We start from the raw sequence: 24920 nt of genomic DNA, 5'->3' as shown, positions 1-24920 counted from the left end.
CGAGGCAGGGCTAGGGCCTTGTAAAACAGGCCTACATGCAGAAAGTGATAAATGACAATATAATCACTACCTGTCCCTTGAAAAAGAAACATTTGGAAAATCACCAATACAGTCACTTTGAAAGCATATAAATATCAATCATGGACTTACTATTTCTTTTCCCCTGGTTCATCTGAAGCATGGCAATTATTGCAGATTCAATATTATAATTTTCAGCTTCCAGGTTCTGGACTATCAAATTAAAATCCTATCCAAGAAACAAAGGAACACTTCAAGACTGGGTCTACTCTTCTCCCTACCTCTCCGTCAACAACCTGACACACAATAAGAGATAATGGTGAGAATCGGGGCATGGTTTCGAGACCTTTTCCATTGAGCAAAGGCTGGTCATCTGAAATAAGCATTTAATGTAAATGAATTCCTTTATAAAACTGCACTCTTACTAGTCTAAACGCTAGTTAGGAAAAAAAAAAAACAAACCCACACACTTCCCAGTACTGGGAAAAGTAGAGCAAACAGGAGAAAAATGAATAAACAGCTCTCATTAAGTTTTCTCACTCGATCTAATGAACCACAAACATCACGAACCTTGTTTGGCCCATCAGGTGTGGGCAGCCTAGACTGGGGCTACGAAACCGGCACACGAACTGGGCCCAGCAATGCCTGCTCATGCACCGTTACTGCTAAGGACAGAAACACTCACTGAACATCCAGTGGCGTTGCAGACTTTCTGGACAGCATCTTCCACTTCATCTCTCAAGTCATCCTCAGAGTCAACGCCCTTCATTTTGATTTTTTCCCTTTTATTTGATTCATCTTGATGAAGCATCTGAAACTAAAGGAAATATAAAGAGTAATCATCGTGGAACACGCAAATTACATTCAGAATCTTCAACACAGAAAAACACTCTCATCACAAAATCATTCTAATATTGATGGGGATAAGATTTCAGGAACATCTTAAGAGAACAGCAATGACTAGGCTAAATTGCACCCAGACACGGAGATTCCACACCACAACAGGAGTGTTAAAAAGAAAGGCCGAAGGTATAGGATAAACAGTTCCGAAAGAATGGCATTAGCGCTCCTATGCAGTTCCCGGACACCAACATGCCAGCAACGACTGCTGACTTGAACAGCGCACATTCGTCTCAGTTGATTTCCGGAGCTGGGAGCTTTAGTCACAGAAGCTCACCCGATGAGCTTCTACAGCAGGACAAGGTGTCCTGGAAGAAACATTCGTACATCCCTCATCTGGGTCCCGAGGCCCTATCTGATCATCAGCAAGCTGTGGCGTGAAGTTCCTGTCCCAGCTGGACAGTCACAGGTGAGCGTGACTCATCTGACCTCATCTGACCTCATCTAGCCACGTGCATACCACCACACGCAAGAGAACCTGGCAATCCAAATCCTAAAAACACAAAGAGCAGTTCACTTGGTATCCACGAGGCCTTTCCAACCTAAGCCTATTTCGGAATAGCTAAAATCATCCCTCTGTGGCTGCTCGATCACCTTCTCTCTTCACTTCCTACTAACACAGGGAGATGGGAAATCGGCAAGGACAAATTCCTACTTGTTTGCATGTAAAAGTGTAAGTGGAATCCAGCAGTGTGCAGTCCATTCTTTACAATACAAAGCAATCTATTATAAAATCGTACCCGAACGACTTGGCAACCTGTAACAAGTCTTTAAAATGTATCCAAAGGAAATAATGTCAAATAATGTCAACTACAGAAAGTATTTATGTGAAAGTGCTCAGCACAGCACTACTAATAATGGTGAATAAGAAACCTGAGGGTTTCACAGTGTATATATGGTTAAATAACCACGGTAAATCCATACAATGATACTTCATTTCCATTAAAGTGGAGCTCGGTAAACATTTTCACTACGTTATTATTTAACAATGTTTTGGAGGTAATAGCCAATGCAATTAGCCCTCCCCCTCAAAAAAAAACAAAAACAAAAAACCAGAAGTATGAAATTGAAAAGGAGGAAGAAAGATTACCACTATCTGCAGTTGATACAATTCTATACATAAAAAAAATCCCAAGAGAATCAACCAAAAACTACCACAAACAAAAAGAATTCTGGCAAATCATATACTTACAAGAATCTGGTATCCAAAATGTATAAAGAACTCTTATAATTCAACAACAAAAGCACAAATACCACAGTTAGAACATGGGCAAAGGCCTTGAACAGACATTTCTCCAAACACATACAAATGGTCAAAAAACACATGAAAAGATGCTCAACCTCAACAGTCATTACAGAAATGCAAATCAAAACCACGAGACAGCATTTCTTACCTAGTAGGATGGCCACAATTTAAAAAAGAAAGAAGGAAGAAAACAAGTGTTGGTAAGAGTGTGGAGAAAGTGGAACCCTGACGCGTTGCTGGTAGCAATGTCAGCGCGGCTGCTGTGGAAAACAGGGGCAGCTCCCCAAGAAATTAAACATATGACCTAGCAATTCTACTCCTGGGTATGTATCCAAACGACTGAAGACAGGGACTCAAATACTATCGGCAAATACTCATGGCAGCACTATTTACAAGAGCCTACAGTGGAAATAACCCAAATCCCTACCGACAGATGAAGGGATAAATGAAGGGGCTCTATCCACACAACGGGATATTATTCAGTCTTAGAAAGGAATGAAGGATGGACACCTGCCACAACAGGGACGAACCTTGAGAACATGGTGCTAAGTGACATAAGCCAGTCACAAAAGCCCACATATCGTATGATCCCATTTATATAAAAGGTCCAGAACCGGTAAATCCATGGGGACATAAAGCAGATTGGGGGTGGCTGAGGGAGAAAAGGAATGGGGAGTGACTGCTTCATGGGCACGTGGTTTCGTTTTGGGTTGAGGAAATGTTTTGGCACTGGATGGAGGAAGGAGTTGCACAGCTTTGTGGGTATACTCAGTGGCACTAACCTGTACGCTTTAAAATGGTTAATTTGGGGGTGCTCGGGTGGCTCAGCTGGTTAACGGTCCGACTCTCAAACTCAGCTCAGGTCTTGATCTCAGGGTCCTGAGTTCAAGCCCTACACTGGGCTCCATGCTGGGCATGGAGCCTACTTAAAAAAAAAAAAAAATCTTTAAAATGGTTAATTTTATGTTACATGAATTTTACCTGAATTTTTTAAAAAAGACAGAATTCTGCAGGATAGCTGGGTGTGCATACAATTAACATTTCACTAACAACTCTCATTTATATAAATGATAACCAGCTAAGAAATATAAAGAAAAGAAAGATCCTTTCCTTACAACAGAAATAAAAACACAAAACACTTAAGAACAAACTCTGCGAAAAATGGGCAAGATCTATATGCAGGAAATGCTCCTGAGGAGCAACAAAAAGTCAATTAAACGGGAGGGAAAAAAAAGCCTTTCAGGTTCTTGGCTAGGAGGACTCAATGCCATAAAGACGTCACTGTTCCTGAAGTTAATCTATTCATTTAATGAGATCCCAATAAAAACGAAATCAAGAGGACTTCTTTCTAACTTGACAACCCTATTCTAATATTCATACATAAAACAAAAAAAGCAAGAACATGCAGGAAATTATAAAGAAAGAAAAGGAGTAAGTGAAAAATTCTACCAGATTTTAAAATATACTCAATCAAAACAACGAACACAACACATGAACAGAGCGGGGCGCCTGGGTGGCGCAGTCATTAAGCGTCTGCCTTCGGCTCAGGGCGTGATCCCGGCGCTCTGGGATCGAGCCCCACATCAGGCTCCTCTGCTATGAGCCTGCTTCTTCCTCTCCCACTCCCCCTGCTTGTGTTCCCTCTCTCGCTGGCTGTCTCTCTCTCTGTCAAATAAATAAATAAAATCTTTAAAAAAAAAACAAAAAACACATGAACAGAGAAACCAGTGAGACAGAACCAACATCTAGAAACAGACCAACTACATATGGGAATTTTATATGCGAAAAAAGTGGCATTTTAAATCAGTGGAGAAGAGATACATAATAAATGGTTTGGGTACAACTAAGTAACTACAAGGAAAATTATAAAGTTGGGTCCCTACCCTCATACATTTATAGGAATATAAATTCCAAAGAGAGACAAGATTCAATTTTCTTTGAAAAACTAAACCACAAAAGTGCTAAAATAAACGATGGGAGAATTCTTTTTAACCTCAGGGTATGAAAGACCTTCCTAATTATGACCCCAAGCCCAGAACACATGTAAAAAAAAACTTGATAAATTTAACCTCATAAAAATCTAAAACTCCACCACAGCAAAGACTGTTGGGGAAAGAATAAAAAGACAGACCGCAAAAAAATACTGGCAGGTTCCACCACAGACAGGGGCTAATCTCCCTAATATATAAAGGCTCCTGAAAAATCACTAAAATAAAATAGGGGAAAAAATGGGCAAAGAAAATGAATACAGCTCACACACACACACAAAAAGGAAATACAAATAGGTCATAAACCCAGGATAAGATGCATAAACTCACTAATAAGAGAACCACAAATTAAACCTGTTAAGAAAACAACTTCTCCCACGGCACTGACAAAGGTTAGGGAATGCGGCGCCGCGCCCAGATGGCCAAGATGCAGGAAGAGACGCGGCCGAGAGCGGGAGTGCAGACCAGCGAAGCCTTCCAGACAGCGGTTCGGCCATACCTGTCACAATCATAAATGCACATGTCCTTTGATGCAGGAAGGACTTTCTAGGAATCTATCCCACAGACGCACTCACACGAGTGTGAGAAGATGTAAATATAAGACACCACATGTTGTTTCTAAAAGCAAAAGCATGAAAACCGCCTCAAAGGGCAGCAGAGACACTGGCCAAACACACGCCAGCGCACGAACCAGACGGAAGACTACGTGGCCTTCTGGACCCTGTGCGCGAGACCCCAAGCTAGGAACAACGTGAAAAGCACAGCACACAGCAGTGCGTGCGGGATGCTACAACCAGGGCCAGAAAGCGTGTAAAGACAGCAAAAGCAGAATACACACACAGACACGCACACTTGCTTGGTGTGGGAAGTACCTCCAGATTTTATGACACACTGATAACACGGTTTGCGTTGAGGCTGGGAACAAGGCTGGAAGAGCGATGTCACTTACGAAGAAAGCTTGTAGTGAAGCGAGAACAGGCTCATGAAATAATGTTAACTGAACAAAGCGGGAAACACCGCTGGATAAGCACCAAAACAATAACAAAAATTGTGCCCTGTGGTTCGTATACTTTTCATTTTCTTCCCTTTTTCTATACTTTCCAAACTTCAGATATGAAGTATGGATTAACTTTAAAGCACACAAGTAATTTCAGAATTTTATATAAATTCTATTCATGTAATCACAGTCATCAGCTATTAGGAAGAGCAAAAGAATGACAAGCAATTTTATCTATCGTGCTCACTGAGGCTAAAAAAAAAATTAAAAATCAAGCCCACAGATTCATAAAGACAACTTTCCATAAAAACATCACTGGTTTTGGGGATGCCTGCATGGCTCAGTCAGCTGAGCGTCCGACTCTTGGTTTCAGCTCAGGTCGTGATCTCAGGGTTGCGGGATCGAGCCCCAGGTCGGGCTCCGCACTCAGCATGGAGTCTGCTTTAGATTCTCTCTCCCTCTCCCTCTGCCCCTCTCCACCACTCATGCTCTCGCTCTCTCTCAAATAAATAAGTAAAATCTTAAAAAAAAAAAAAAAAATCACTGGTTTTTAGCTCCAGGGCATACAGCTCTTGACCCGGTTCCTCCAGGGCTGAGAACACGAAGAAAACAGGGGCCTCACTCACATCCGTCTGGAGGTGTGCGGGGGCTTCCGAGTTGTCATTGAGCCTCCGAACGCTGTCATAATGCTCCCCGCACCGATAGGCGATGTGTAACTCCCGCACACTGCTCTTCTCCGTGCCACGAATCTGCAGGCAAAAGAAGGGGAGACAGATGCCAGCGAGGATCTGGATGGTGTCAGTTGCAGGAGGGAAACGCCCCCTGGGTTGTCCAGGAAGCCCAGTGAGCAGACTCTATGCAGACACAAACTCGGGCCGGCCAGGATGTGCCAGAAGGCTGGGCCGAAGAACAGGTATCTGACAAGCATCTGCTACGATGAGAGATTTGATGCTATGCACCTGGACTCTGGGCCCGATGTTTTTAGCCTCTGATTGAATTTGTGGGGAAAAAATAAAGACTTTCTCTTAAAGAAAAAAAATGCTTAGGTAACTTCTGAATTCTCTTTCTCCCATCCATGTTATGTAGGCTTTGATATGCTTAACATGTAACTTTACGGAAATTCATCCACAGGAAAAAACACAGTCAAAAGCCAGAGCAGATTTACGAGGAAGTTAGAGCAGCTCACGTTTCCGAGGCAGCTGCGCCCCTCAGCCCCTCCAGGCACAGGTCCTTCGCGGGGTGGAAGGCCCAGGGGCCCAGACAGATTTGTTCGGCTTGAAGCTCAAACTACCTGGGGCCCTCTTTGAGAAAAATACAAAATTACAAATATTAAACTGCTCAAAGCCCTCCCAAGACCTTCAGAGGGGACTATAAAAATGAGGGACCTGACACTCATGCTTTATTAGCTTCACAGTAAATCCAACCATCGTTAAACCAGAACTCGCGTTTTCCATCAACCACATACTAAGAAACATTAAAAAGAACAAACTCAAAAATCTCCCAATTTCAAAACAAAATTAGATGGAGTCAAGCAGGACTACCGCAGGACACAAGGCTGAGGGCACTGCTCCCAAGGCAGTCTATGCGAACGGTACCCGTGGAGCACAGCCCGACAAGAATTCTGTTCCCTGGAGTCGTGCCGCACAGAAGCCCTAAGGGCGGGCCTGGGTACGCCCCCAAGAAACCACCACCTCCACAGAAACTCCGAAGTAATTCTGAATCTGTCCCTTAAAAAGCCCAGTAACTGTTTCTTGTCAAAACTCCAAAACATCAGCACATCCTTCTTGTTTTTACTGAAAATCATACGTTCAGATACTACCATCAATTCAAACTGTGGTCTACAACATGGCAAAAGCCATGGAACAAGCAGGAACCACTCAAGTCTAGAGGTCAGAACCACGGAAATTTCCTCCAGGTGGAATACTTAGGTCTCAAAGTACAGAAAGTCTGGTTTTGACACATAATAGAGCGAGTACCATTTATCCCCCAGGAAGAGTAGTGGAAAAGGAAACTAGCTGATTAGAATCTTTGAATGACATTATCCCTAAAGCAGGTACATATTTAAATAATAGTACTATATACACATTATGGATAGGAAAAAATAACTGGAATAGTCACCAAATTGTTAACTGTGATGTTCATGGGGAAAGAGATTACAGAGGACTTTCACTTTCTACGCTACACATGTCTACACTGTTCACAGAAGCACATCCCCCATTTGTAAGCAGGAAAAAAATGCAGGTTTCAGGATCTCCATGCTGTGAGTGCAAGTCTACTTGTTATTCATGCAAGAGCTCTTACCCCAGACAGCAGCAACCAATGCAGTTTCAATTCTTAAATTTTATAAGATGCTTCAAAGGGGAGAGGGAAGATGGAGGAGACCCAGTGCATAGTTCCATCATATAGCAATTACATTTATTTTAAAAACATATATTTTCAATGTTTAGCAATCCATGAAAAAGAATACTACAGAAACGTATTTGCAAAAAAAATTCTAACTGTGCAGAATTATCTTCCACAACTACCTGGATAATCAATAAACTTTAAAAAACAGTTATCAGGGCACCTGGGTGGCACAGTCAGTTACGGGTCTGACTCTTGATTCCGGCTCAGGTCACGGTCTCGGGGTTCTGGGATCGAGCCTCTGCACTCAGTGCGGAGTCTGCTTGTCCCTCTCCCTCTGCTCCGCGCCCCCACTCTCTCTCTCTCAAATAAATAAGTAAATAAAATCTGTAGAAAATAGTTATCAATGGAGGGAAAGGCAGGCTGTGTTACTAAGTTGGCACGGAGCATTTTTCTTCAAGAATAGGGTCATTATGCTATATATTCAAATGATCTTGATGACTTCTGCTAAACAGTAAAACTTGAATGACAAAAACTGGGACAACGGAAGCAGTAACCAGTATCCTTGGCTCGAAGACCATCCCCACAAAGAGAGTCTCAGGAAATATGATCGCATTCCCTGGTGTCAGCACACCTGACAACACTGCCCCAAAACACAACACGTCCAGTCGCTGTCCCCTTCTGTCCCTGCATCTTCCACCAACCCATGCAGTATCTCATTTATTCTGTTGTAAGAGAATTTTGTTAAAGGATATTATGACAGACGCAGAAGACTATATACTTCCATTTCTAGGACATTCTGAAAAGGCAAAACTGTAGAAAATAAATAGTATTAGTGGTTACCAGAAGTGAGGGATGGGGAGAGGGAACTGTGACTCCAGAGGGGCACAGGTGACTTTGAAGTCGTGGAAATATTCTGTATGTTGATGGTGGTGGTAGTGACATGACTGTTTGTCAAAACACACAGAAGTATACATTAGAGAAGGGTGAATTTTGCTATATGTAAATTGTGTCTCTATAAACTTTATGTTTAATGAGCAAAGGCTAGAAATAAACAATTTACAAAGGAATATATATGTGCAGGTGGTATATTTAAAAAATGAGGAAAGAAAGGTCATCGTTGCCTTTATGAAAATAACAGAGATCTGTACGTATGGGTACACACGCACCTGGATGCGTCTACACGGGCGCAGATGTGCCTCAAACAGGTATGAAACCACCGTGATACGTCTCTTCCCAATTACATATGAATGTTTTCAGCTAACGGTGTGTGTGAATGCCAGGGACACACACTAACATGTTAACCATAATAATCTTTGCGTAATGTGACTCTGGGTGATTTTTATTTGCTTTCATGGGCTTTTCTGAATTTTCAAATTTTTCTATGATTACCACGTTTCAGCTAATTAAAAAAAAAAAACAAAACTCAGAAATGGGAAAGTGATGGGAGGAAGAGAGGACGAATGGAAATCCTACACACAGCTTTGGGAACTGAGCCACGACGTGAAAAGCAGTGTTCCGAATGCAAGGATGAAGAGGAAGGCAGTGGTAGCCTACAAACACTTTCCCCCTGACCTGTGGCTTTCCATATTCCAGAATGTCTGGTTTGACGGACTGTTTAGGGGAGATGAGGGTACCGAAGAAAGGCGAAAACAGTTGCACACACAGGTACTTCATGACAGGGACTGGGGGACCATCCTGAACCTGTGTCATGAAATCCTTTCTTTGCCGTAGAAAAACCACTAAAACCATTCTGTATGGCTGGGCAGAGCACAGAACAGAGCCTGACCTCCTAGGCCATGAAATACGTTCTGCGGTTCTGAACACACTTTTTAGCAATGCTTACTAAGTGCATTTGGTTTTTGTCTCCCTCCACACAAAAAAACAAAACATACACATGGAATAGGCGCACCTTCAACCAGAATCTGTAGGCACTAATCCTCTAGATTCCCACTTCAGTATTTTCTACAACATTCTCTCAAGTATTTCCACACTAAGCTCTCTGCCCTCAAATTACCCAGGTAACTGACTGCTAAATAATATATATTTTTTTAAGTTTCTATTTAAAGTCAAGTTAGTTAACAGTGTAGTATAAGATTCAGGTGTACAATTTAGTGACTCCACACTTCTGGAGGGCACCCAGTACTCATCACAAGTGCCCTCCTGCATCCCCATCACCTTGCTGAATAATACTGCCAACCTTCTAAAGGTCTCTGACTTACACCTCAGACTCCGGGTATACACAGCACAGGGCTGAATTCCAAGCCACCAGCACCTTCCCGTCCGTGGTGAGGCCTTCGGTCCAAGTGACCCTGTACAGTTCAATATCACCATCTTCGGACACCCCAAGGCCCCCAGTTCTAATTTATAAATAAGAGCTTAAGATAAGTCCCTCAGTAGGTGACCTACCTGCCACAAAGGGGCATTAAGTTGATGAATCACCACATTCAACTGATGATTTCTTGCAAAGGCTACGATTGCATCATTGCCAGCAAAGGTGCCAGGCTTTGCCAAACTGGCCACTGCACAGAAATAGGAGAGAGAGAAAAATGAACTCTTTAGAATGGAAAAATCCAAGTGCAAACATGCTTCGGTATTTGCTTAGTTCCAAAGGATAAGAAACAGAAGGGTACATCTGAGAAGTCCACTAGCTTTGTCAGAACTAGGAATCCAGCTGGTTGAACAGTATGTCAACTGCTACTCAGAAGAGTATCAACTATTCATAAAGAAAGGAGTCATTTCCTCCTTCATTAAATACTGACTGACTGCTTCCTACATGCCTAACTCTGTAAGAGACACTGGAAACGGACCAACCACCAGAGTAACTTTCAGTTTGCATTAATGAGTGTTATTATGTGTTAAGCACGGCTCTACTCACTTCTGGATTATTACTTTTAATCCTCAAAACTCTCTGAAAGAGGTATCATCATGCACACCATCTTTCCAGATAAGGAAACCAAGGCACAGAGTAGTTTACAGCTGGGCCCAAGGTCACAGAGCCAGTACACAGCAGAGCTGAGACTGCATCCCAGGCAGCCTGCCTCCAAGACCTGGCTCTCAGCCACTCCATTACGCAGGCGGTCACAGTTTGAGCTCAAGGAGTCTACAACCAGTGGTGGGCAGACAAGAAGAAAACAGGCACCACTGATGCCTAAGTGCTGTAGGAAAGGGATGTATAATAAAGAACTTGGCCTTACCCAGAGAGATCTGGCCTTTGTTCCTCGCTCCTAGGCAATATAACCTCTAAACCCTTGAAATTTCCCAGGTGAAAGGATGATGGGCGCCTTGGCCATACCTGACAGTTTATGCTAATGAGCTGACTCATGGTGGGCCTCTCTGGCCACATGATGTTAGGAAGACCTGGGGGATTCGGAGCTGGATACTGAGTGCAACCACTTAGGCAATCAATCACGGAGTCTATAACATTATCTATATAATGAAGCCCCAATAATCCAAGGACTGAAGTTTGTATGAGTTCCTTGGCTGATAATATTCCGTGATTGTGTAATCTTCCCAGACTCTCTACCCCTTGTCTAATTTTGATCCATATCCTTTCCTTGTAATAAACTAGAACTGTGATATTAACAGCCTTTGGTGAGTTCTCTGAGTCCTTCTAACAAGACCTGTCAAACCTGAGAGTGGTTCTGGGAAACCCCCAGTTTGCAGTTGGTATCAGAAGAGAGGGAAGTCTCGTGGAAGACTGTGCCCCCTAAACCCTGCCATCTGGCTGACTCCAGATCGGGACCACAACGCAGTCTGGTAGTGGGAGGGGGAGGTAAGGTGTATCAGACAACCTTTTCAGCTGAGACAACTGCACTCCCAACGTGTGAGCAGGAGACAGACAGAAGAGGAACGGATGATGTTCCAAGGAGAGGCGAAAGGATGAGCTTGCGTGCTGTACGGTATGGTGGGAACTTGGGACTGCTGAGAGCGGGGGAAAGGGGAAGGGGGAGCAGAAGACAGAGCGGGAAACAGCAAGAGACAAGGGTAGAGAAGTAACAAAAGCTGAAGAGTTTAGACTTTATCCTCAGGTCCGTGGGGAGGTGCCAGCAGGTTTTAGAGAGGGGAAAAGAGGTCTTAGATGTACACTTAGATCACTACTCTGGCTGCAACGTGGAAGACAAACTCAAGGGGTCAAGAGGCGAAAGAATCAGTCCAAAAAGTATCGAAGACATCTAAGCAAATGGCCACCAAGGTTTGATTTTATAAGGGAGAAGCAGTGAAAGAAAAAAACACTGAGGTAGAAGGGACAAAACTTAATGAACGACTGGGCATGAGGAGAGAGGGGCAGAAAGCACTGAGCAGATTCAGGTCTCTGTATAGTTGGAGAAGCCAGAGTCTAAAGGAAAGGAACAATCCTGAACAACACAGCCATATGCCAGGGTAACCAGGCCCTAAACAGTTAGGTGAGCCACTGATTTATTCACTTAACAAATGTCTCCCGAGTGCCTACCACGTGCCAGGCAGTGCCACTTTGGGGAACAACCACAGTCCTTGCCCTCAAGAATCTCACAGTGTAAAAAGGCAGACAGGCATTAAAAACACATTAAGTAGGAGAGTGATAAATGCAGTAAGTCTGGTCTTTCAGTGACCCGCAAATGGAATGTGCAGACTTCTCGGTTTCCTCTCATTCCACTACGGCAGTCAGAGCCACCTCTCACACCTCTGATGCTCCGATTCTTACAGAGCACCAACCAAACACCAGGCAAACACAGGGGCATTTCAAAACACACCTTCCTGTCGTACTTCTACAGGGACCATCCTGCTGGCGACTGCAGGCTTGAGTCCCTTGTCCTCACACCCCCAATCTACCACGTGACCTCCACTGCAGATACTCACAGCGGAATCTCCAGTCACAAACTGAAAACTCTCTTCACCCAAAATGATATTTTAATTGGACGAATGACACCATTCATTTTATATAGCACTAAACTACAAAACTGGCCCGGTAGACCCACACTTGTTAACAGCTGACCATCTGGTAACCTAGTATCTGCTAGACAAAAACTGAGCCAGGGAGAGGAACCATAAGAACACGGTGACTGGTATAAACTACTCATGGGGGGAGGGGTGGTTTGCTGCTGTGTCCCTTTGCCACTGGTGCCTAATGAATGAGTCCTTTCCTAGTTGAGGAATGAGAAAGGCTTTGGGGTCATGGATAGTTTCCCTCCCAAAGGTCTTCCTCCTGCTGCCCTCTATCTTGACAGAGGGTACAAGGATACAGCTACCCAGACGTTCCCTAGAACCTTCAGAATCACCTTTTTCTCCTCCCCTCCTCCCCACCTCCGATGAGGCCTGTCAATTACACTACCAAACTGTGTCTTGGCCTGGACTCTATTCATTCCCCCCGATAGCTGGTGGAGACCCTCTTATTGTTTCATCTGGCCAATGCGGACAACCTTCTAATTCATCCTCCTTCTCAGTCTCTCTCCGTCCATTCTTGACATGGTTTCCAGAATCAGTTCTCTAAAACACAGAATGATTCTGTCTCTTCTTTAATAAGGGTATTATGTGAGCCCTGTGATGAAAATGTTAGTTGTAAAATACAAATATATCAACACCTCGTTTAGTAGATCCTTGAAGTTTTTTTTATTTTTTTTAAAGATTTTATTTATTTATTTGAAAGGGAGAGAGCAAGCATGAACAGGGGGAGAGACAGAAGGAGAAGCAGACACCCCACTGAGCAGGGAGCCCGATGCAGGGCAGGGCTCTATCTCATGACCCTGAGATGATGACCTGAGCCAAACGCAGATGCTTAACCAACTCAGCCATCCAGGTTCCCCGAACCTTAAAGTTTAAAAGCTCAAACGTACTAGGGCTCCTGGGTGACTCAGTCAGTTAAGCATCCGACTCTTGATTTCAGCTCAGGTCATGATCTCGGGGTCCTGGGATTGAGCCGTGTCAGGCTCTACGCTGAGCAAGGAATCCGCTTCTCCCTCTCCCTCTGCTCCTCCCTGTGCGTGCGCTCTCTCTCCTTAAAATAAATAAATAAAAATCTTTTAAATAAAAGGGGGGGAAGCTCATATGTACTTTCTTACTAGATCTGAGCTAATTTAAATCACTGACATGCCTCAAAGAAAAGTGGTTGTGTTTGGGTTTTTGGTGAGAAATTAAAATGACTACTGCTTTCTCTGATTATAAAAGCAACACGTGGTCATTCTGAAAATCAGAAAAATACACAGATCATTTAAAATTGTCACAGTCCCGCCATCCCCAGATGGCTGACGTTAAGAACTTATTTTAATTGTATTACGTAATTTAATCTTTACCAAACACCCTATAAACTGGTGTTGTTATTATCACCAAATTGTTGAAAGTGAGTGGTTTCTGAAAAATAAGTGGAGCCAAGAATTAACAACCATAAAATGTTAGTACCTACACACTTCTCCTAGTGTGTTTCTGTGTGTATATACCTTTCAAAATGAAGATCAGTCTATATACATTTTATAGGCTGCTTTTAACACACACACCCCCCGACTAAGAAGTCATAAATAGCTTTTCAGGTTAATTAACACCATCATTTTTATTAAGTATACAGACACCTACACCTATTGATTCCCAACTGCCTAGCATGCTGCCTATTACAGAGCAGACAAGTATTTGTTGAATAAATGAATGCCATAATTTATGTAATCAAACCCCTGACTGAGAGGGTGGGAAATGCTGATGGATTTAATTACCCAACGCATTACTCCTGGAGGATCCAGTGTCCCACGGTGAACTTACCATGTTTCTCAAAAGGAATGTCATCTTCTACAAAGGGTTCAAAATCTTCCCGCTGCTTTATCATGTAATCCACTGTCTCTTGTCGGTGCTTGAGATGATTTCGTGAGTGTCCCTCCAACTGGTCACCAAGTGCTCTAAACAGGCAATTGCTATCAAAACAAAAATGTTGGTCAAGACCTTTTAAAAATGAACTCAGTTCATCTGAAACAATGATGCTTCGTGCGAGGCCACCTATGGAAGTCCTTCCCCTGGAGATAAAGCCTCAACTCAGTCCAGGATTCTTCGTGAACACCGTGGGGAGAGCACCAGGGCAGGCGTTCAAGCACATCGCGTTCCTGAGAGGCAACAAACTAGGACCTCGTTCCCCACCATCAGCAGCTGGCTGATTCAGGACGGACAGTAAACTCGCCAGGCCTCAGCTGCGTCAACACATGGAGGTGGTGATACACTAACCACCTGCAGGCAAGGTCCAGACAGGCCGTTCCACACCTAAGGACTACGATTCCCAGAGCCCCTTCCAAAGTAGTAACGTATCTACTGCCTCTTTCTGAAACGAGCTCAGCTACAGCTGCCCAGCTAACTAATCATTCATCTAACAAAGAGTACCCAAAAGATAGCAATTTGCCAAGCTCCTAATACAAGCAATTGAACTCTACATCCTGTTTGAGTCCTACAAACATAGTGGAGAAGACTACGAGAAGGAAAGCCTATGGGTTGTACTGTGCAAGGACACTCGCCCTCCTTGGCTCCTCTCCTCCCACCCAGGGAGCCACAATGCCATTGTTATTCCTGCCAAATGGAAACTTTAAACACCAGTTTTTGTTTCTCAAATTAAAATGCTGGTGATAAACTCTAAGAGCTATCTTTATTTGGAAACCCCTCAAAGGCTTCTAAAAATCCAAACTGTATCACAAACACAGAGCCCAGACACACGGAAACTGAAAGAAGACAAACATCATCTAGTATCCTTAAAACTAAGGCAATAAAAGCCATTCTGAAGCCCAACAGTTGCCTAGTTTCACACCAAACTGTTCGCTCTTCCAAATGAAGAGTAAACTCATTGCCAAATATAAACTTATCACTTCCAGAACTTCAGACCCAAATGTTCAGGAGAAAGAGGTTTTTTGTTTTCAACTCACGAAATTGAGTTTTCAACAGAAAGTTATGGAGAAGGCAGAAATCTCTTCAAACATATAAGGATGTATACTTTTTTTTTTTTTTTGCAAAGGGGGAGGAGAGTATTTAAAGAATGCAGATTCTATAAATTAGAAACCAAGAAACTATGCATCAATTTGGGGCAAGATTCTAGAACCAACTGGAATATAGCATTTATATATACTACACTGAGGTGTCTTTTGTTAAAATATAACAATAGCCATCTTTTTTCACCCACAGGGAAAAAAGTAAGCTAATGGATAAGATGTTCTCAATTTTAAGCTTTTCTCTCAAACTTCTTCAAACCCTTAGTATCTGCCACCACTAGTCAGTCTATTCTTGAATCTAGTTTAAGAGCTGTGATTTGGGGGGGCCTGGGTGGTTCAGTCGGTTGGGCATCTGACTCTCCATACAACCAAAAAACAGGGACAGAACTACATACGCTGCGTGAGCTTGACCATGTCCATCTGCACACTATATATGTATGTGAACACTAAAACCATCACTTACATAGTTCTTACGAGGTGCCACGGACTGTTCTAAGCACTTGATATGTATTAGATGTGTTTAGTCCTCACTACTCTTTGGGACAGGTGCTATTACTATCCCCCTTGCGTAACTTACCCATGGTCACAAAGTCAGTGGATGGTGGGCCCAGGAGTCAAACCCGGGCACCAAAAGGTTAGCCGTAGTTACCCCTAAATAGTAGAATTAGGAGTAACTATTAAACATATTTTAATATATTTGTCTATATTAGCCAAACTCTCCTTGACCTTACTAAAAATAAGTAGTCAAAATGAAAAATCAAGATAGACAAATCGCTTTCTTTTCTGACAGTTACACGAGAGTGACATAAGAAAAGTGAACAAACACTACACCCTTAGTGCAGTGGGCAGCCTCCAGGAGCCCAGCAAGAGCACTCCTGATACCCACAAGAACAATGTGACCAGTCCCCAGAGGCCCTCTAGGAGATTCCCGACTGTTTCCTGAGCCCACCCCCTCCCCATTACACTACAGCAGGGCTTCTCGACACCCACACTATCGACATTTGGGGGTGAGTCCTTGTTGTGGGGGCTGCACTGTACGCCGTAGGATGTTTAGGGGCATCCCTGGCCTCTACCCACTGGGTGACAGTGGCACCCCCGCTGCCATCCTCCCTGTCTATTGGGACAACCAAAACTGTCTCCAGACATCGCCAAATGTCCCCTGGGGGCGTCAAAATCATTTCCACGTGAGAACCACTGCACTATCAGGATATACGCAAGGTCTTGCATATGAGTTCACAAAAATAAGCAATTATGTAAGTAGCGTGTAAGAGTTCTGAGTGCTGGATAATAGTTTAGGAGGAGACAGTATTGTAACAGCCACTGAAAGAACTAATGGCCTCCGAGGCTGCAATCATAGTAGTAAATGGGCAGAAAGGGCGGGGTGGGGGTGGGGGAGGGACAGGTCTTGTCCTCTTTGAGGTCAGACCACAGCTACTACTAGATACGATTCTGGGTACCACACTGTAAGACAGACATGCTCCGATGAGAAGTGGCTTTAAACTATGTAATATGAAGAACATGAAGAACTAGTGCTGAGCCTAAAGCGGGCTCAGCAGGACATGAGAGCTACCTCCAACTGTGTGTCATGGTGAAAGGGATGCTGTTATTTGTACAACGCTAAAACATGGGGGCTCCACAGACACAGATTCGGGCAAATGAAAGGAAATTTTAGCTCTAAGAAAATAGGTTATAAACAAAGGATCTTGAAAATTCCTACCTGTTGGCAATCTACAGTAACTGTCTACATATGTGCTGTACACAATGGTAGCCACTAGCCACGTGTGACTACCGAGCACGTGAAATGTGGTTAATTGAAACTGAGGCGCATTGTAAGGATAAGATACTGGATTTTAAATAGCGTTTTAAAGATATAAAATATCTCATTAAAAATGTTTATATTGATTATATGTCAAAATGATAATATTTTAACATATAGTGACATATATATATAAAGTAGTTTCACCTGTTTCTTTTTAATATGACTAATGGAAAAATTTTAAATTACATATTGGTTCCTGTTTTATTTCTATTGGACCAGCACTGGTCTAGATCACTGATTCTCAAAGTGTGATCCCTAACTACTTGAAAACTTGTTTGAAATGAAAATTCTCAGGCCTCACCCCAGGCCTACCGAGTCAAACATTCTGGGTTAAAACCCAGCAATCTGGCTCCTCCAAATGATTCTGTTGCATTCTAAAGTTTGAGAGACACTAGCCTAGAATCTAGAAATCTAGACTCTAACTCAGTGGTTTGAGATCATGGCTGCACATCAGAACCACCTGTGGACATCTTAAAGGTTCTCAATAACCAGGTCCCACTGCCTGAGACTCTGGTACAGCTGACCTAGGAGACGCCCAGACACTGTACTTTTTCCAAAGTTCCCTAAGTGATTCTGCTGTGCCAGCAAGGTTGAAAACCAGTGAGCCGGACACAGAGCTGCTGTACACAGGATGCAGGTACTAATGGATAACTACACAAGGTGATGTGTGAGTACCCTTCCATCACCAAAATCCTAGGATTCTAAAAGCAAAATAAAAATTAAAAAATAAAATAACTTGTTTAGCACAGAGATAAATGGTTAAAATTAGTGATTCTTTAGTGTTTTAACTGTAGAACACTACTAATTAGTAATGGAATCGCGGGCGACATTTAGTAAGATGCAACTAGATACAGTTCAGACAGATGCTAACATTGTACTGCCTAATCCAATTAGAGATTCTTTTCGCACTACAGCCAATCATGTTTTTAAGGACAACACCAAGGTTAAAATATTTCTTTCTTGTTTTGAAATTGAATCTAATTTATGTGGGTCCACCCTCCAGACAACATGACAATCCGAAGGTGGCCTATGACGCATGACAAAACCCCATAAGTAGCTCTGTGATTAATCTATGCTAAATTGACTCAACTCACGTAAAGGCTACATTAGAGGATACCAGCTAACTTATCCCCAAGCGCCCAGAGGTTCCAGGATGCCACAGTACCATACCGCCTACAATGGATACGCCTCCAAAGCAAGATGCTATGCAAGGCTACTCAATATTGTAATCAGACCAGAATGGAAAGACAGAAGAATGGAGGCTGTCAACTTTTCAATATTACCTTAACTTTATTATATTTCACCAAGAGTACTCAATAAATATTAATAAAGAATCTGCTGATACCTACTAAGCCATCACATACACAGGGAACACCATCCACTGCACAGTGATAAAGCCTGTCGTCATCACGTCCAAAAGCGCCACAATACTAGAGGGCTGAGCCACAGCCCGTCTCATGGTCCCCATGGAAAGAATGTGTGAACAGAAAGGGGTGGGCTTCATGGAACCCACACACAAGGAATTATCATTATCATTTTATCTAACATTGTCTCAAGAATAGGGACCTCAGAAGGGAGAGACATGAACATTCCAGTCAAGCTGGCCTCTGGCCTCTGCAGCCTCTCTGCCAGTGTTTCACCCTGGACCCTGATACTCCTGCATCCTAAACAACTCGCAGGTCTCTCAAAATTAATGCGTTCCTGTGCCTTTATAGGTATTATATTACTCCTCAGCCTGGAATGTTCTCCTGGCATATTCCTATTGGTCCTTTATGACCCAGTCTGAGTATGACCTCCTTTGAGAGGCGTCTGGCACAGTGTAAGTTTCACTGAACATTGGCTGAATGAATGAGAAGGCCTCTCTGATCGCTTCAGGGAGTGCCGGCCACTTCCTTCTCCATAGTACCATAATCAGTCACTGTTAAAAACAGACCAAACCGTAATTATTTATATCATCCATTCTCAAAGTGGGGCCCAGTTTGGGGGAGGGGAAGGTAGCTCTGGGCCCCTTTCAGGGTATTCTTGAGATCAAAACTAAGATGTTACTTACCTTGCGCACTCTCACTCTCTCACACGTATACTGTGATTTCCAGAGCCTACCTGATACATAAGGTTATCACTCTGACAGTTAATGGAATGTGTGTTTGTGTAGTCTTGTGTTTCTAATTTTTCTGTTTTACTTTCAAATACAGCAAATATTGATAGCTATAACGCACATAAACAAAAGCTCTTTGGAGTTCTCAGTAACTTTTAGGAGTGGAAAGGAGCCCCTAGGCCAAAATGTTTGAGCTCGCTTATTCATTTACCTCTTACTAGGCTGTGAACTCCTTAAGTATCTTAGTTATTAATGGATTCCCAGCTCTTGTTCAACGAATGTTTGCTGAATTAACTCTCTTGGGGGAGGAGCGGAGTGGAGGTAGTATCCTCAAAGCTTCCCATAGCATTATGAAAGCTCCCTCAAGATTTTATAGTTCCCCGTGCTACAATTCCTGCTCAGAAGCAACCTTCTGTTGAGTACTTCAGTTTCCTGGACACCCTGACACTGGGAATACCATGTCCAGTCAAACAGACACAAGCAATCCAATCATTTCCACGGAACAGCCCCACCACAATCCCAGTGTAAAATATTCAACTGTAAGGTATTCTGGTTTATACAGCAGTGTCTTGTGCTTGTAAGTTTGATTAAGATAAGTAAGGCCCAGAATAGTTAATCAACTACATTTGATGAAAGCAAAGTACCAGGCTAAAACCAAGACACAGCAAAGCAAGTCTTTAATGGGAGTGACTCCACTAAGAAAACGTCCCTTTGAGAGGCCCTGCTGAGGTTGTAGTTGGCCTCCATGATATTTTTATCATTCACTCATACAACAAAAATGCACTGAATGCCCTCTATGTATTAGGCACTATGCTAGGTGATGGTGAGTAAAATGCAACCAAGCTCTAAAGCCAAGTGTCTAAGCACTGAACATATGTGGGAAAGATGGGAAAGATAAATTAGGGCCAGTTCATAAACAGTCTCGATGAATAAGCTACAATGTAATGTGAAATCCAAAAAAAAACCCACTCTCTTCCCTCTTTTCCACACTTAGTAAGTAAGGCAATTCTATATGGTCTTTAACTTAATCTTAGTCCTTCCTCTGCCCTTTCTGAGCCTTCAAATGAAGCGAAGAACAGCAGCAGCCAGGCTGTTATTAATACAGTCTCTTTCAGAGTGACACACCCTGGGAACCAGACTCCCTCTGACCTACCCCTGCAATGAGGACGCTAACTGTTCTCCCCTCTCCTCTTTTTCCTTCTGTCATCCATGATTCTGGATCCATATCCCCTTCCCTTTCCCCATTTTCCCCCTCCCATCCCACTTATTTAGCTCGTGTTCCCTAAAAAAAGCTGGCCCTAGATTCCAGTCTAAGCCCCAAACAAGCTCGGGCAAGCATCAGAGGAGAAACTGAGGCCCACAGAAGTCAGAACTAGAGAAGTTACCTTCAGCTCAGTAAACAACAGGCCCTCAAAGACCTAATTTCCCAAGTGGAAAAGGAGGTCAACACCCAACAGTAAGAACTCGAAAGGGACAGAGTGTTATACGAAGTAGGGCTTCGCCTCTTTCTCCTTGTCTCAGCGTCATTCTGACTGCCGTAAGTGCTGTCCTGCTCTTCGAGGGACCGGCTCCATCTCATTCCTCCAGGTCTCAGCTTAAATGTCACCTTTCAAAGAGGCCTTCCTGGGCACCGATCTAAAGGAGACCTGCTCCAGTGCTGTCTCTTAGGAACACTGCACAGTTTCCTAGCGGCCTCTACCATCATTAGGACAATTTGGGATTACTCGAGCGTCCCGAGGGGAGGGACCCCCCCCCCCTCGCTCGCACTGGGAAGCGGTGGCGCTTGGCGCCGCCTGAATGAATGAGTGGATGAGAACGGGCGACGGTCGCCATGCCCGGCGCGTCCCCCGGCGCCGCCTCCCGCGCTCCCGGGCCCGCCTCACCCGTCCCCCGGCACCTCCCGCAGCTTCAGCCCCAGGGCCTGCAGCTGGTTGGCGAAGCTGACGAACTCCTCCTCGCAGCCGCCGCCGCCGCCGGACTCCGGCCGGTTCCGCCGCTCCTTGGCCAGGGCCCGGCGCGCCGCCCGCTCGTCGCGCTTGCGCTCGGTCTCGGCTTTCCGGCTGCCGCTGCCCGGCCGGCCCTTCGCCGCCTGCTTTCGGGACATGGCCGCGACTCGCGGCCCGCAGCTGCAAGAGGGAAAGCCTGACCGCCGGAGGGCCGTCTCAGGTGCCAAGAAGGCGAAGCGCCGCGGGCGACGAAGCCCGGCGACGGCGACGCAGACACCGCGCCTGCGCGCGCGCCGGGCGCCAGGTTCACGTGACGGGCCCCGCCCCCTCCCACCTCCAGCTCCGCGCGGCTCTGTTGGCAGGCACCATAGAGAGCTCGCCTGGGAGAGCCAGAGGGGCACCCACCTTTGTTGGCTCCGCTCTTCCCCCCGGCGGTGGGTGGTGCTTTTAGTGAGGAGCAGGTGACAGCCGAGAACGAGGCAGGGAAAGGTCAAGGAGAGAAACCGAGGATTGAAAAGTGGGAGACCAGAGCAGTGACTAAAGTAAGGAAAGAAAGGAAACTAAAAACTTTTAACTCTACTTATGAGCCTACAGTTGGGGTAGGCCCGTTCATATGACTCACTCGTGTTTAATTATTCCCCATATTACGGGAAACTGGAACCGAGAGGTTAAGTAATTTCAAGAAGATCACACAGCAAAGAAGCAGAGCTTTGCCCTGGTTCCAAAGCCCATACGTTTTGTTTATTTAATCCTTCCCCTCTCTACCGTTCTCATAACTCAAGGGAGAGGTTGCCCTTATGCAAAACTTCTGGCAACTACGGGAATCTGAATTCCAATCTAGGGTGACCCACCTAGGGTTGCCTTGAACTAAGGGTTCCCTGAAACGTAGGGCTTGCAATTTTAAAACCGAGACAGTCCTGGGTAAACCTGGATTGTCGATCACTCCAATTCACACCCATCTACTCTGGTACCTAACCCCATCTGTAACCTCCTGTCTCCTGCAATAATCCCTTTGTTAAAAGGCAAACTGAGACACATCAACATTTTCGAGGATTTATTTTGAGCATACATCATTGGAATGGAGCAGTCCCAAACCAAAGGTGGCTGGGGGCGCTCCTCCAACAGGAGCTAGGGGAGAGGATTTTATAGACAGGAAGAAGACAGGAAGCTAAGCAAGGAAATTATTTGATTGGCTATAGCGTGAGCCCTTGACTTATTTGGGAAAACCTATTTGACTGTGCTTGGTTCTTCAGTTTCATTCTCTGGGATTTGAGTGCATTGACACTGGCTTAGGTTCGCTTATATAGTTACAAGGCATTACAGCCACCTCGGTCTAATGGCCTCCTTGTTCCGTGACCTTAACACCCTCTCGTCCCTCATCTCAGCCCCTCTTCTTAACTCCTTCCCTTCCCATAGTCATGCTACTGCCTTCTTCTCGTGGCCCTCTAAACCAATCTCGCCATCCCTGGGAATGTTCCTAATGTTTCTGTCCGTAATAATTATCTTCTCACTCTACCTACAAGCTCTTCTTGGGTCATGGCCAAAAGTAGCATCTGCATGCCCAGTTTCAACCAGCATCAGTATTTTTCTTCCATCAGTAACTCTCATCTCAGGCCCTGTGCCAGGTGCCCGGTGGAACCCCAAACCAAAGAGACAGGGGGATTGCCCCCAGGAAGCCTAGGTTCCAATGGGACATATAGACAAGGACACAGCAATTATAATACTGTATGAGAAATGCTATCAAGGAGGAGGTATAGATGCCATCAGGGGAAAAAGTAGAGTGAAAGATGCGAAAAGGCTTCTGGGAAGAGCTGAGTGCCAGGCTGAAGCTGAAAGGGTGAGAAGGACTTGGGCAGACTGAAAGAGTTCAGAGGGAAGGGACAGTGTGCTCAGTTTTGAGAACTGAAGGAAATTCTGTCTAATGGCAGGACGAGGGCTTGAGCAGGAAGTGGAAGGAAAGCCCAGCTCCAGCCCAATCTCATAAGGCCTAGGAAGGGGCTCAGCCCAAGTCCTTAGAGCCGTGAGGGGCCATCCTGGGGACAGACATGATCGGGTGTATGTCTAGAAATCTGTCTTTGGCTTTGGTGAAGAGAATGGGTCAGAGGGCGGATGTCATATAGGACGCTCCAAAGACGGATAACGGTGATCTGATTCTGGGTCTAGGACATGACGCTCGTCTAGGATGGAGGGGAAGTGAGGGAGATGGGAAAGATAGATTCACATGCTAGTGAAAGCACACAGAAGGGAACTGGACTGACTTGTCTTGGAATGTTTCACATGCTTCAGTGAAGTTCCTGAAATTCTTCCACTACAGATCCTTCTTTTGTTCTCAGGAAGAAAGAGTGTGAATTGTGCCTGGACCTGCCTTTTCTTGCACAGACATTCCGAGGTCTTAGATGACCCCCTCTGCCGTGTTTAGTAAGGGTTGGAGGCAGTGCTGGGAGTGCAAACCCCCTGAACAGGATGGCAGAGACCCAGGTTCTGGCCCGGGTCTATCACCGACAGATGCCGTGATCTTGGGTTAGTTCCTCCACCTCCCAAGTTCCTTTTGCTTCTCTGTAAAATAGCAGCAATAACAGCAAAGACCAAATGCAACAGCAGGACAGAAATGACAAACTTCTGTGTTGTTACCGTATGCCCGGCATTGTTCTCATTGCTTTACAAATACTATCTTGTTTAATCATTACGACAACCCATTGAAGTATGTACTGTCTGAGGCACAGAGAGGTTAAGTAACTTGCCCAAAGTCACAAAGTGACAGAGCCAGGATTCGAAGCCAGGCCATTTCACTCCAGACTATATGTTCTTTTTTTTTTTTTTTTTTTTAAGTCGGCCTCACACCTACCATGGGGCTTGAACTCACAACCCCGAGATCAAGAGTTACACACTCGACCGTCTGGGTCGGCTGGGTGTCCCAGGACTATATGCTCTTAATCGCTGTATTAGACCACAGTACACATAACTTCTCATGAACTGCACAAAACTCTGCATAACACATGCATTCATTTCGTTGTTAACTCTCTTATGCGTCCCACATTCATTGCTGAGGCGGTCTTTCTACCGGCCGTGTTGTCGCATACCACTGCTGTCCGATTTTCTATTTAAGTTTTTCTGTGTTAAAGTGGATCACAACGATTTAGAGCCTGCTAGGCCTGGATCTCCACCTTGGGTTCACTTAGGTGAGTGACTGAACTTCTGAACCTCAGTTTGCTACTCTGTCGAACGGCCACACTAGCGTGGGGATGGGAGGGAGAGCTGTAAACAGTAATCGAAACCTAAAGCCCCAGGCCCATCAGCTTCACGAAGTTGCTTGATCGTTCCTCTGTGACGGAAAGCTCGTGAGAACGAGGCAAAAAGCCTGGCATTGCAAACTGCCAAAACCAGAAGAGGACGACGGCTTGTCTTCACGAAACATATGGAAATGCAGAGCATGTAGAAATAGTGACCGAAATGCAAACACTTGCCCTTCTCGTAAAATTCGTTTCTTCCAGAGGCCCGTGGCCTTTCGGCCCACGCCTAGCATTTTGAACGAGCTAGTTGGTCTTCTCTCAGCAGACAAGTGTATTAGACAATGTCTCCCTTTGAGTGCAAAGGAAGACTGCTTATATGTTACATCGAAAGGCCAAAGGGAAAGAGGACT

At 44.6% G+C, this 24920-nt stretch overlaps 1 protein-coding gene across 1 annotated transcript in view; it reads right to left on the bottom strand.

Moving 5' to 3' along the window:
* Positions 1-21543, bottom strand: part of OTUD3 (OTU deubiquitinase 3) — a 28986-nt gene extending 7443 nt beyond the window's left edge. Inside the window, exons 1-6 of the mRNA XM_026517174.4 lie at positions 21218-21543; positions 14219-14367; positions 9902-10014; positions 5776-5898; positions 704-835; positions 151-247 (exon numbers count right to left, since the gene is read on the bottom strand). Coding sequence (XP_026372959.1) covers positions 151-247; positions 704-835; positions 5776-5898; positions 9902-10014; positions 14219-14367; positions 21218-21438 — 835 coding nt within the window. The 5' untranslated portion in view covers positions 21439-21543. The remainder of the gene's footprint in view (positions 1-150; positions 248-703; positions 836-5775; positions 5899-9901; positions 10015-14218; positions 14368-21217) is intronic.
* Between the last annotated feature and the right edge of the window lie 3377 nt (positions 21544-24920).

The sequence above is a fragment of the Ursus arctos genome, unplaced genomic scaffold (genome assembly GCF_023065955.2).
Source record: "Ursus arctos isolate Adak ecotype North America unplaced genomic scaffold, UrsArc2.0 scaffold_32, whole genome shotgun sequence".
Taxonomy (NCBI): domain Eukaryota; kingdom Metazoa; phylum Chordata; class Mammalia; order Carnivora; family Ursidae; genus Ursus; species Ursus arctos.
The sequence above is the reverse complement of the archived record's forward strand: the minus strand, read 5'-3'. Positions and strand labels throughout refer to the sequence as shown.